General features: G+C 54.2%; 1 protein-coding gene across 5 annotated transcripts in view; it reads right to left on the bottom strand.

Annotated features, from left to right (window-relative positions):
• Window positions 1-4,873: 4,873 nt before the first annotated feature.
• CCDC88C (coiled-coil domain containing 88C) overlaps window positions 4,874-12,584 on the bottom strand; it is a 146,117-nt gene continuing 138,406 nt past the window's right edge. For all 5 annotated transcript variants that reach the window (XM_032179522.2, XM_058429434.1, XM_058429432.1 and 2 more), the window contains 3 exons: window positions 12,408-12,476; window positions 11,095-11,384; window positions 4,874-7,183 (listed from right to left, as the gene is read on the bottom strand). In XM_032179522.2, coding sequence (XP_032035413.1) covers window positions 6,155-7,183; window positions 11,095-11,384; window positions 12,408-12,476 — 1,388 coding nt within the window. In that variant the 3' untranslated portion in view covers window positions 4,874-6,154. The remainder of the gene's footprint in view (window positions 7,184-11,094; window positions 11,385-12,407; window positions 12,477-12,584) is intronic.

Here is a 12,584-nt window from a genome sequence, read left to right as displayed (position 1 = left end):
TTGTTTTGTAAAGAGTGTGGTTACACCAGAAGAAGTATCCATTGGGGGCGAAAGAGTTAGGGTAGGAGGTGGAGGTATTGCAGAAGGAAAAGGATTCAGGGGAGTCTCTGTAGCAGGTAACGGCCTGGGATGTATTGAAGAGGGGAACACCGGATATTAAGGGGGTGTTGGGGGGTGGTGAATGATCAGAAGTGTTGGTAGTGTTTGGGAGGGTGACAGGAACAGCAATAAGTGGCGGTTTATTGAGGCTGGCACATAGGAAGCAGTTGGAGGGAGAGATATTAGAGGCGTTTAACAGTTGGATTCCTTCCTGTAGAAGTAAGAGCCAGGATTGCTGTACTGAGACGGAAACAGAGGAGGAGTCTAGCTGCTGAAGGAGGTCTTCAGCGGCTTGAGAGATGTCGCTGGAGACGCCGGGAAGTGTGAGGAAAGGAAGGGGGGCACTGGGGCATGATCAGGAACTTATGAGAGCATGTTAGGGGTGGGGTGGTCTTTGGCTGCATGGGGTGGCCCCCTCCTTTGACTATAGGAGGGCCAGAGGTGGAGACAGTGCCTTAATACTCCTGCAGAACTGAGGAAGTAGGAGGGAAATGACGAGATGACTACTCACCGCAAGAGGCACCCTGGGCTCCTGTGTGGTGATGGTGTGTGTCGGGAAGAGGTCCTAGGGCCCCGTCAGTCGTAGGCTGCCAACTTAATGAGATCAGCTTTAGGACGGGGTCTGGCCCATCTCCCCCGAGGGAGCTGGGGCAGTCGGTTGCCCAGTGGCCGGATTGTTGGCACTTGGGGCACGGTCTTTTGGGTGGCCTGGGATTAGGACACTCGAGCCCAATGACCTTTGTTCCCACATTTAAAGCAGGGTCCAGGGGGTTGGCAGTGAGTGGACATAGAGGCAGGGCGTCTGACAGGTTGGGTTGGGGCCTTGAAGGCCTGAGCCAACATTTGGCACTTTTGCCTCCTTGCCTGCTTGTCACGGTTGTGGTAGACCTTGAACGCGGTAGTGAGGATCTCGGTCTGCGGGGTAAAGGGACCTCTGTCTAGCCTTTTTAGTTTGGCCCGAATGTCTGGGAAGCTTTGTGCGAAGAAATGGAACATGAGAAGTTGTCTGCTGTCGGGGGCTTTAGGGTCCATGTTGGTGTATTGTTGGAGTGCCTGTGTAAGGCGGGCGAGGAAGGCGGACGGGTTTTCATGTTTTTCTTGGATGATTTTGTGGAGTTTATCAAAATTGACTGCCTTTTGAGCTGCCTTCCGGAGACCTGTTATTAAACAGGTGGCAAAGTGGTCTCAGGCTGTGACACCGTCTTGGGAGTTATAATTGCAGCCAGGATTGTGGTCGGGGACTGCCTGCGCTCCGATGGGTAGGGCTGGGGTTGTTGGCGGCGGCACGGTGGCGGAGGGGCGAGGTTGGGGATGGTGATATGGCAGCGGTTCGTCAGCAGGGTTAAAATCGGAAGTAGGAAGGGGAGAGGGTTGCGAAAGGCTTTTGGAGTGGAGGCCAGCCATGACACTTGTTGTGGTTAGGGTTAACAGGGACAGAAAGAGGTGAGGCTTATCGTCTAAAAGGAGAAGTTAGGAACATGGGGGATCTCTGCCCAATCTCCCGTGCGCACAATCATTGTAAGGGCCCTGGGGAATTTCAGGGTCTAGGGTCCCATAAGGGGCCATTCATTTTGGTTGTCTAAGGGGTAGGTCGGCCAATCTTGCATGCAGAATTTGATTAAGCGATTAGGTTTGAGGTCAGCGGCAAAGCCTAGGGTAGCCAGATTGTCTAGAAGGCATTTTAGGGGGGAGTCGGCCGGCAGGGATGCAGAGCCTCCCATGGACGGAGAGGCAGTGAGGGCTAAGAGGGCGTCCCCTAGTTAGCCGAACACTGTAATCAGGTTCAGGGCCTTCGGTTGGTCGTCACCAAGGCGAAGGGACTGAAGGGCCAACAGCATGGCCGAGGGACCGTGAGCCACTTGGTACCAAGATTTTTGTCGCCAACAGTATGGCGCGGAGGCTCAGGCCGGAGGAGCGAGGAGGAGAGGGAGAAAACTCCATTCCCTGCGGGTCGAGGAGGGGAAGCAGGAGTCTGTCGCCACAGTATAGGACTAGGCGGCAGACTACGGAAGGGGACTTAGCAAACAGGAGCCGGTGGTGGATGCGCTGTTCAGGGGACGGGAAATTGGGCGAAGGCTGGCCGGGGCCTGGTCTGAGTCTGAGGGGGACTGGGGTCCTGCCGGAGGCGGGGACTCCCAATCCGAGTCACGGCACCAATGAAAGAGTGACGCTCAGACTTAAGACCACGGCACACCGGCTCAGCCAAGAGATCTTTATTGGAGGCAGCAGGCTGGGCTGGGCAGGAGACAGAGAGAGAGAGAGTGGTGGGGGGTTTGCTTCTTTTATGCCCAGGAGGGCTGCGTGGATGGTTGTGATTGGTTGGGATGGGGCTTAGAGCGAGGCGGGAAAAACACCTCTCTCTGATTGGTTTTTCCTTTGGTGGGCTTGCATTGAGGAAGAAGAACCCGGAACCAGCGCCATTAGGGTGCTCTAGTTACCTAACAATGGAGACTGAGAGTAGAAGGATGGTTACCAGAAGCTGGGCAGGGTAATAGAGTGGGAGGGGAGTAAGGATGGTTAATGGGAACATAGAGTTAGATAGAATAAGACCTAGTATTTGATAGCACAAGAGGATGACTACAGTCAAAAATAACTTATTGTACATTTAAAAGAGGCCAGGCGCGGTGGCTCACACCTGTAATCCTAGCACTTTGGGAGGCTGAGGTGGGCAGATCACCTGAAGTCAGGAGTTCGAGACCATTCTGGCCAACATGGTGAAACCCCATCTCTACTAAAAATACAAAAATTAGCTGGGCGTGGTGGTGGGCACCTGTAATCCCAGCTACTCAGGAGGCTGAGGCAGGAGAATCGCTTGAACCCGGGAGGCGGAGGATGCAGTGAGCTGAGACTGCGCCATTGCACTCCAGCCTGGGCAACAAAAGTGAAACTCTGTCTCAAAAAAAAAAAAAAAAAAAAGAAGAAAAGAAACAGCGTCTGACCTTGTGGAAAGACACACACGTGTGTGGACCTGGTTATGCCTGACCTCGCGCTGCTCACAAGTGTGGCCAATGTGGAGGGGAGTGTTCTAAATAGGAAGGTCCCCTGAGTCAGGGCATCTCTTGAGAAGTGACGGAGGGCCAAGAAGTTGCCTCTGGATTAGCGACCTTGGCAGGAGCTCTCCCGCGGGACCAATGGGACCAAAAGCTGGCTGGAATGGATGGAAGAGTAGGGGGAGAGCCCGAGGCAGCGGGACCAGTCGGCTGGAGGGTGTGACCTAGGGCAGAGACAGCCGGCAGAGGGGAGCGGCCCAGATTCCTGCCCCACCCTCAGGTCCAGGATGTGACCTGTGAAATGTGGGATGTGAGGAAAGGAGGAGTCCAGCTCAAATCTCAGGCTCCTGAGGCTGCAGAGATGGTCCTGGCAACAGGGGAGCTGGGTTGATGAGGGCAGCAGTCCCAGCCTGAAGGTCAGGAGATGCTGGGCTGGAGGTCATCTCCACAAGCGCTCCCTGCGTAGGGAGGGTGGGGTCAGGCCTGAAGGGGAAATGCACCACAGGGGAGTGGTGGAGGTAGAATCCAGGGCTCTGCCCACAGCCCTGACATCCCCTAGAGGGATGAATGAAGGGACGAAGGAGCAGGCAGCACACAGCTGTCCCAGAGGGACAGAGAAGCGTGCAGCAGAGGCTGAGGGTGCCAAGAAGTGTCTGGCCAATTGTCAAGTATTGCAAAGGCCACACAGGATGAAGACTGTGGGTGGCCGCCGCTCAGTCTGGCTCAAAACAGCATGGATGGCAGTTTCTGCGGAGTGGCCAGATACAAGGACAGATTGCAGAGCCTCAGGGAGAACGGGCAATGAGGCAAGTGGAGAGAGCCAAAAAATAGGTTTGGTGGGAAGGAAGGAGACACTGAGGTGGCAGCTGGGCAGAAACACATCAGAAGAACCTTGGTCAGGCGTGGCCATTTTCATGCCTCCTCCTTCCCTCTCTTCCTCCTCCCCACCATGCATCCGATTTCAGTATCTGTGGCCCCTAAGGTCCAAATTCCAGATCCAGCATTTACTGGTTGAGTAGCCTTGGGAAAATCGTAAGGAGCCCCTTCAGGCTGAGCTCCTGTCACGACATGAGACGAACGCCATAGCAAAATAGGATTCTTCAATTATTTTTGAGATGGGGTCTTGCTCGGTCGCCCAGGCTGGAGTGCAGAGGCACAAGCCCTGGCTCACTGCAGCCTCGACTGCTGGGGTTCAAGTGATCCTCCCACCTCAGCCTCCCTAGTGGCTGGGACTACAGGTGCACACCACTACACCCCACTATTTTTTTTTTTTTTTTTTTGAGACAGGGCCTCACTCTGTCTCCCAGGCTAGAGTGCAGTGGTGCCATCACTGCTCACTGCAGCCTCGACATCCCTGGACTTAAGGGATCCTCTGTCTTCAGCCTCCCGAGTAGCTGGGACTGCAGGTATACACCACCACGCCTGGCTAATTTTTCTCTTTTGTAGACAATGTCTCGCTACGTTGCCCAGACTGGTCTCCAGCCCACTGCATGCCCCCTGTGGTGGTGGTGACCCATTAGAAAAAAAAATAGGATTCAATTGATGCTAACTTAAACACACCTGGGGAGGGGTGGAAAGCTGTCACCTTACAGGAAATCTTTGTCCTTCACATGTGTCTCTGGTTGCACGTATAACAGCCTCCCCCACCTAGTGGCAAGGAAAGTGGTGGATTCCAACTGTGGAGGAAGGGTCCCCGGGGTGCAGAGGGAGGGGCGCAGGGAGCCCCAAGTCCCCAGGGGCCCACCAGATGCTAACAATGTGCAATGAGGAAAGCCAGACCGCGCTTCGGTTCCATTCCATTTTATTACAATTCTGTCCTTGATTTCCAGAACGAATGGCTATTTAATACACAACCCCAAACACTCCTAAAATGGATCTTGTTAACATTCAAAAGTCTCCCGTTTCTTTCTCAGCATATTAAATCAAAAGGAAAAAAAATCTTAAAAAAAAAATCAATAGGTTTAGTTTACCCCAGGAAAAGCACCTTTACAACAGGAAACTAAATTGTCAGGAATCTGACCAAAGACACAAAGCAGCAGATAAGATTCCTGACAGAAGAGAGAGACTCCCACTGGAACATAAATAGATCCCCCCGAAGTATACATATTTCACATGAGTGTGTACATATACATGTCATATATTAAAAAAAATTGGTTTCTATACCCAAAAAGTTATTCAGAAATAAACACCCATCTGAGACTGGGGAAGTCGGGTGCCGCAGCCAGGTTACACATCGAGCTTGCACCTCGCTCTGTGCGGGTGACCCCTCGGTGCACTGTGCACACTGGCCTGGAAGGGGCTGGATGGGGGCCTCTGTCCTGCCCCCCAATCCCCAGGCCTGGCAGATCCAGTGTTTGTAGAAAAGTGAGCCAGGGAAATCTAGGAAGGCAGGTGCCTGTGTGGTCCCCAAAACCCCTGGTGCAGAGCTCAGGAGCCAGCTGGAGGCTGGGGGCAAATGGCCAAGGCCACCACCAGCTGCCCTGCAGCCTGCCCTGGGTCCTGGGGTAAAGGGAAGCGCTTGGGACCCCAGGAATGGAACAGCAGCACTCTCACTTTTTAACAGCAGGCCTGACTCGGGGGTCTGCCAGGCCCTGGAGACCTTTGTAGTATTGCCAGTCTGGGCTTCTCCTGGGATCCAGTGGCCTTTGGGAGAGGGAGTAGGCTTTTCGACCCGCCAGGCCTGTTGTGTGAGTGTGTGTGTGCTTAACGGAGCTCCACACGTTGCAAATGAGTGTTCTACTGGGACATACTGGAGTAGTGTCTGCTTTGGGGGAAGTCAGTTTGTCATTGCATCCTAATTGGTCCCCATGCTGACGTGGATTTGTTCCAAAGATTTCAGCTGCTGGAAGCGGCAGATACAGAAGACACGTTACACACCTGGAAGCGTAATCCTCTTGGGGCTTGGCACAGTGTTTCCATTCACAGAACAAACAGCAGAAATGCGTGGGAACCCCTTTCCTCATTCCAAACCCTTTCCTGGCACCGCAGGCAAGCAGGAGAAAAGGCCGTGAGAGTCGGAAGGCGCGTCAGTAGTTTTCAGGTTTGCGAGCTCAACCACGAGACAGTCACACGCAGCCGTACTCATACCACACGGTCTGCGGGTCCCCGCCGGGCTCCGGGGAGGCCGGACTGCTCTTTGAGACGCTCCCTCGACTGCAGTCCTCGGGGCCCCGGCCGGGGTGGGGAGCCAAATCAGGAGACCGACCTGGGCTCTTGGTCGGGAGCCCCTCACTGCAGCCCTGCCCTGGGACCCCATCTCCCTCTGAGAGGCTGAGCCCTGCCCGGACAGGGGCGATGGTGGCCACCTCCCCCGAGCGTGGGGGCACCTTGGGCTTGGTCCTGGCAGCCGGGGCTGCAGCAGGTGAGAAGTGCGGGAGCTGGGAGTTGCTGCCACTGCCAGCAGCAGCAGCACCAGCACCTGCAGTGGCAATGGCGGGGGCTGTGGCAGACTGATGCAGGGGGGCCAGCCTCTCCTCCTTCGGGGGAGCCAGGGAGAAGCGCCTCGTGTCCAGCGGCCGGCAGCGGGGACCTGGGCCCTGACAGGAGCTGCCGGCCTTTCCCACAAGTGGGGTCTGCTCCCGGGCCAGGCTGTGGGAGCTGGGGGGTGCGGGGCTTTGCAGGGTGTGGCTGCCTGTCTCTCTGCCCCCTAAGGCCTCAGGAGCCCCCAGCTTCTGAGGGGACTCCTGTTTGCAGGCCTCTGGCCCGCTGGCCCGGAGAAGGTCAGCTGAGGCCAGGCTGAAGGCCCGGCTCAGGGAGGCACTGCGGCTGGCAGGTGCATGGGAAGCTGGGGGCACCGGAGCCTGCCGGGGTCTGCCCAGAGACAGGCTCTGGGGAGGCTGGGCCTGTCTCGGGGCCACGCTGGGTGGGGCCTCGGCCTCCGTCAGTCTGAAGTTTGGCTTTACGTACTGCCCGGGCTTCAGCGGCCTCCCCTCCGAGGTGGGGGTGGCCATTTTGACAGTGGGGGCCACAAAGCTGGTGGGCATCTTGGCCCCTTCTTTCTTGGCAGGTGGTCCTGGTTGGCCTCCGATGGCTGGGGGATCGCTGGCCTTTCGGAAGTAGTCACTCAGTAGGTCATCCCGGCAACTGGGAGTGTCCTACGGAGAAGAGAGTAAAGGGTGGAGGTGGGCATGAGGGTCGGGCGGGTCCTCGGAGCCTCCTCCCGCTCAGGACGCCCCCTGAGCAGCCCGCGTGGCTGGGACTGTGGTTCCTGCCTGTCTTTTCTGAGGCACATGTGCCGCCCCCGCCACACATACCAGCCCTGGGCAGGACGGTGAGGGTGGCTGAGGCAGCATGGGGACCACCAGGAAAGAACCCCATAAATTTACAGAGAAGGAAACAGACCCAGAGAGGGAAATGACTTCCTACAAAGTGAGTAAGTTCCCCAGAAACCTCGACTACAGCCGACTGCTTCGCTCTGTCTGGTTTCCACCAAGCACAGCAGGAACTAGAACCCTGGCGGGCGTGAGCAGGGCCTTCCTTCCCCGGTCACCCCGGGACATCATAAGGACTTCACCTTGCGCCACCGAGGGCAAGAGGAACAAGAGCAGCTCCTGAAACGCCGGAACCTTCACTGCCACTCAGACCTCTCTCCAGGCCCGAGAAAGAGAAGAGAGAGGCAGAATGGGGGTGGGAGGGGGCAGGGGACAGAGAGGTACAAATGGGGTCCACAAGGGTCCAGAAGGGGAAATGGTGGGGCTGCACAGGGAAATGAAGACACCGGGAAGGCCCAGCTGCCACACTGTCCCTGCTAAGCTGCCGCCCGGGCTGTGCTTCCCCCGCCCAGGGAGCAGGTGTCATCTGCCACCACCTTGGGAACAGACAGAACCACGGGGGCAAGGGTCTATGGCCCCACTCAGGGAACTGCAGCCTTCTGCAAGCACAGCTTCTCCTGAGGCTGACATGGATGAAGAGGGAGAGAAGTGAGTTCATGGGGGATGAGAGGCCGGCGGGTGTCAGCCTGAAGGCGGGTGGGTAGCTCAGGAGCCATCTGCACCTGCCAGCAACTCCTGTCTCACACAAACATCTGGACATGGGGCCACTGGACAGAGATGCATCTGCTGTTTTATGCTAGTTTGATGCTACACATCTTGGGTGGGCATCCAGTAAGACCTGTGATATCCACAGGTACCTTTCATCACCTGTGGGGCCATGTGCTGTCCTGGGAACCACATGTATAATTGCAAAGAAACTCATTTAATTCTCAAAATGACCTTGCAAGGTTGTTGAAAGGCTGTGTCAAGGTAAAGAAACAGGTCACGGAGGTTTGGCAGGCCATGCGTCCAGAGAGAGGCAGACCTGGATGAAAGCCTGTGGCTGCCTGACTCCAGAGCTGCTTTCCACTCCATCAGGCTCCTCCCTACGCACCTCAGCCTTTCATACCCACCCTTCCTGGCCACACAGGGAGCCCCCATCTTGTGACATGCCCTCCCTGCATCATCGACGCCCAGAGAGTGGGGGCGCGGTGGGCATACGGTTGTCATTTCCCTGGGATGGGAAGCCCCTGTGTACATTAGGGTCCTTGTGTGTCAGGGGTACCAGGAGGGAGGTCAGGTGTGTCAGGGGTAGGAGGTTAAATTTCCCAGGCAGACAGAGGGAGCTGGCTCGCTGCACACCAGGCATCATCTTTCAACAGAAACTGCTACAGCCAGACTGGGTCTCATTTAAGCTAAAAATGGAAAGGTAACAGTACAGGGCATAGGGAATGGGGACTGTGAGGACGAGTCTGAGCTGAGCAGGGAGGGGCCCCACTCCTTGCTCAGGACCTGCCTCCAGATCTCCAAAGGGAAAGGAACGCATCATAAGGGGCATATAACAAAAAAAGACTGAGAAGGAAAGCCTTCCAGCTGTAGGGCCCCCCAATTTCTGGAGTGTTCTTGTTCAGTCCATTAGACCAGCAGTTTTTTTTTTTTTTTTTTTTTTTTTTTTTTTTGGGAGACAGAGTCTCACTGTGTCACCCAGGCTGGAGTGCAGTGGCATAATCTTGGTTCACTGCAACCTGAGCCTCCCAGGTTCAAGAGATTCTCCTGCCTCAACCTCCCGAGTAGCTGGGATCACAGGCACCCGCCACCATGACCCGGTTAATTTTTGTATCTTTAGTAGAGATGGGGTTTCACTATGTTGGCCAGGCTGGTCTCAAACACCTGACCTCAAGTGATCCGCCCACCTCAGCCTCCCAAAGTGCTGGGATGACAGGCATGAGCCATCGCCTGGCCTAGACCAGAGGTTCTTAAACCATGGTGCCTACCCAGCCGCAAGACCATTATCTAGAATTTATAAAGATGCAAATTCTCAGCGAGCCCAACCATGGACCCATTGATTCAGAAACTCAGGGGATGGGTTCTGTGGTCTGGCAAGGCCCCCAGACGATTCAAACACACACCTGAGTTTGAGAACCACAACATTAGACCACTAACTTCTCGAGGGCAGGCCCTCCTTTGTTTTCTCCAGCTTTGGCTTCTCCAGCTCCTTGCACAGAGTAAGTGCTTGGGAGAGAGGAATATTTAAGTGAAGGAAGGCCAGGGCCATGTTTTATATTTCTCTCGTGTCAACTGCAAGGCTGGACACAGCACATGCAGGCAAAGAAAACCTGCTGATGAACTGGTTTGCTTTGTTTTTCAAGAGCAGGCACCATGCATACTGCTTAACATAAGACAGTAGGTGCTCAATAAATATCTACCAAACACACACTTTCTTTTCTGTGTCACTGTGCCCTAGTAATGCAGGTCACAGGGTTTACCAGAGAGCTAGACAAAGTCCAAATGTGTTTCTTTAAGGGGAATGAGATGGAAAGACTGAAGTTTTAAGAATCCTCAAAAGGGCTCAATTGCAGACAGTGAACTTCACTCACTCAGTAACCCAACAGCTCACGTGATGAAATTCAGAGCACTTTAAAGACGTATGTGCAGCTTCAAAAAAGCTAAATGAAGACCTTCAGAGGTGGCAGGAAGATGTCAACAGGCAGTGTTTAGGGTGAGGAGCTGCAGAGCTGGGGCCAAGTCCAGCTAGCCGCCTGTTTTTGTATATCCTGTAAGGTGAGAATAGTTGCTACATTTTAATTTTTATTTTTTCTTGAGACGGAGTCTCGCTCTGTCACCCAAGATGGAGTGCAGTGGTGCAATCTCAGCTCACTGCAACCTCCGCCTCCCGGGTTCAAATGATTCTCCTGCCTCAGCCTCCTGAGTAGCTGGGATTAAAGGCACCTGCCACAATGCCCGGCTAATTTTTGTATTTTTTGTAGAGATGGGTGTCTCTACAACTCTGCTTATCTTTTGTAGAGACGGGTGTATTTTTTGTAGAGATGGTGGCCAGGCTGGTCTCAAACTCCTGGACTCAGGTCATCTGCCCACCTTGGCCTCCCAAAGGCTGGGATTACAGGCATGAGCCACTGCATCTGGCCAGTTGCTACATTTTTAATTGGTCAAAAATAAATTTTGTAAAAACGTATTTCACAACATGCGAAAATCATATGAAATTCAAATGTCAGTGTCCCTAAGTAACGCTTTATTGGATGTCAGCCATGTCCATCTATTGACACAGGATCAAGTGTCTGCTTTCTCGAATGTGGCAGAATTGAGTAGCTACAACAGAGACTGTGAGGCCCAGAAAGCCTAAAATCATTCCTCTCTGGCCCTTTCAAGGTCCTTAAAAGTTTGCCAGCCCCTGCTGGAGAAAATGCAGGGTAAGCGGGTACTCAGAGCTCTGCCACGAAACCCAGCGTGAGATCCTAGCCCTGTAAGTCAGGTGCTGGCCACACACCCTTGGTGCCGGCCACAAGCTCTGCCAGCTCACTTCCCAGACCCAGGGGAGAGCAGCCTCCAGGGTCAGGGGCTGGCGGCTGGCTTGTGGTGACTTGCCAGCTAGTGCTCTAGTCAGCCTCTCATGTCCAAGCCAGTTCTGTGCCTAGGCCACGCCCCCCCACCCCATCCCTTTCTGCAGCTATGATCCTGGGCCAGGAAGAGACAGCGAGGGAAGAGAGACGGGCCAAGTCTGTGTCCGGATCACTCACATGGGTGGGGGAGCTGCGGTTACTCTCCTCCAGGAACTCCTCCAAGGTGACCATCTCACTGCTGGGGGAGGCCGGGCAGGGCCGCACTCCGACGTGGGGAGGGGCTATGCCCCTCTTCTGGGCACCCTCCTGTGGCAGAGGCCCGTTCCGAGGCAAGGGGTACTCGTGGCGGCCGAGGGCGTTGCGTCCCGGTGTGCTGGCTTCCCTGGGCAGAGTGGCCAGGTCCCTGCTGGGGATCAGGTCTTCGCTGCTGAAGCTCTCGGACCGGCCATGGAGCTGCTCGGAGGAGCCTGGGTGTCAGGGCAGGAGACGGAGAACCCTCATCAGTCTTGGCAGCCCTCTGGTGGCTTCCAGAGGCTTCGTGCTGCCTTTGCCCACTTCAGACTATCAGAGTAAAACCCTTGCCCGAAAACCCAGGGCTTACTCCCACCAGGCTGAAAGTCTGGGGTCCTTTTGAATTTCACTTTGGCTTTAAAAACAAAATACCTTGAGATAAAAGTGGAAAGCTTCTGCTAAAGTTTAAGTTATTACTAGCTGTAAGGCACTGCCCTTGTCAGCGCCTGCTCATTCACGTATTCAAAGCTTATTCAGCACCTGCTACGTGCTAGGGGCTAAATGTACAGGGAAGGTTCATGAAGAAAGACCACATTCTGTGCCTAACACAAACTATACATGTTCCAAGAATCAAAATCCTCCACATTTGTTCTGTGGCCACAGTAGAATGGAACTAGTGTTACTCTCCCCATTCTACAGATGAAGTAAATGAGACTCGGGACCTGTGACATGCCTGCATTCTCAGTGCTGCTCGAGGGAGAAGGGAGCTGAACCCCAACCCATTCTAACTCCCAGCCTGTGCCTGAAACTGTACTGTGTGGCCTCTGAATGCGTCCAAATGCATTTGAAACCCCTAGTCATGTATTTTAAAAATTATGATAATATGACCCCAGAGCCAAACCACCAAATACACTTTTTTTTTTTTTTTTTTTTTTTCCTGAGATAGGGCCTCAATTCTGTTTTTCAGGCTGGAATGCAGTAGCATGATCACAGCCCACTATAGCCTTGACCTCCCAGGCTCGAGCGAGCCTCCCACCTCAGCCTCCTGAGTAGCTGGGACCACAGGCAATGCGCCACCATGCCTAGTTAATTTTTTATTTTTTTAGAGATGGGGTTTCGCCATGTTTCCCAGGCTGGTTTCTAACTCCTGGGCTCAAGCGATCCACCTGCTTGGGCCTCCCAAAGTGCTGATTATAGGCGTGAGCCACTGTGCCTGGCCCAAATCAATTTTTAAAAGTACACAGAAGCACAAGACTTACCTTTTAGGTTAAGAGGTGAGCTGTTGCTGGATGTATTTCTACTGCTCTCTAAGCTACTTGGCCGCGACACTGAAAGGAAATGGCAGTGTTAAAAAGCCAATGACCAGGTATATCCCAGATTAGCCATCTGAGAAAAACTATGCACCAAAACAACCCCGTGCCAAAGCTAAGCCCAAA

This window comes from Hylobates moloch, unplaced genomic scaffold (genome assembly GCF_009828535.3).
Source record: "Hylobates moloch isolate HMO894 unplaced genomic scaffold, HMol_V3 SCAFFOLD_16, whole genome shotgun sequence".
In the NCBI taxonomy this organism is placed as follows: domain Eukaryota; kingdom Metazoa; phylum Chordata; class Mammalia; order Primates; family Hylobatidae; genus Hylobates; species Hylobates moloch.
The sequence above is the reverse complement of the archived record's forward strand: the minus strand, read 5'-3'. Positions and strand labels throughout refer to the sequence as shown.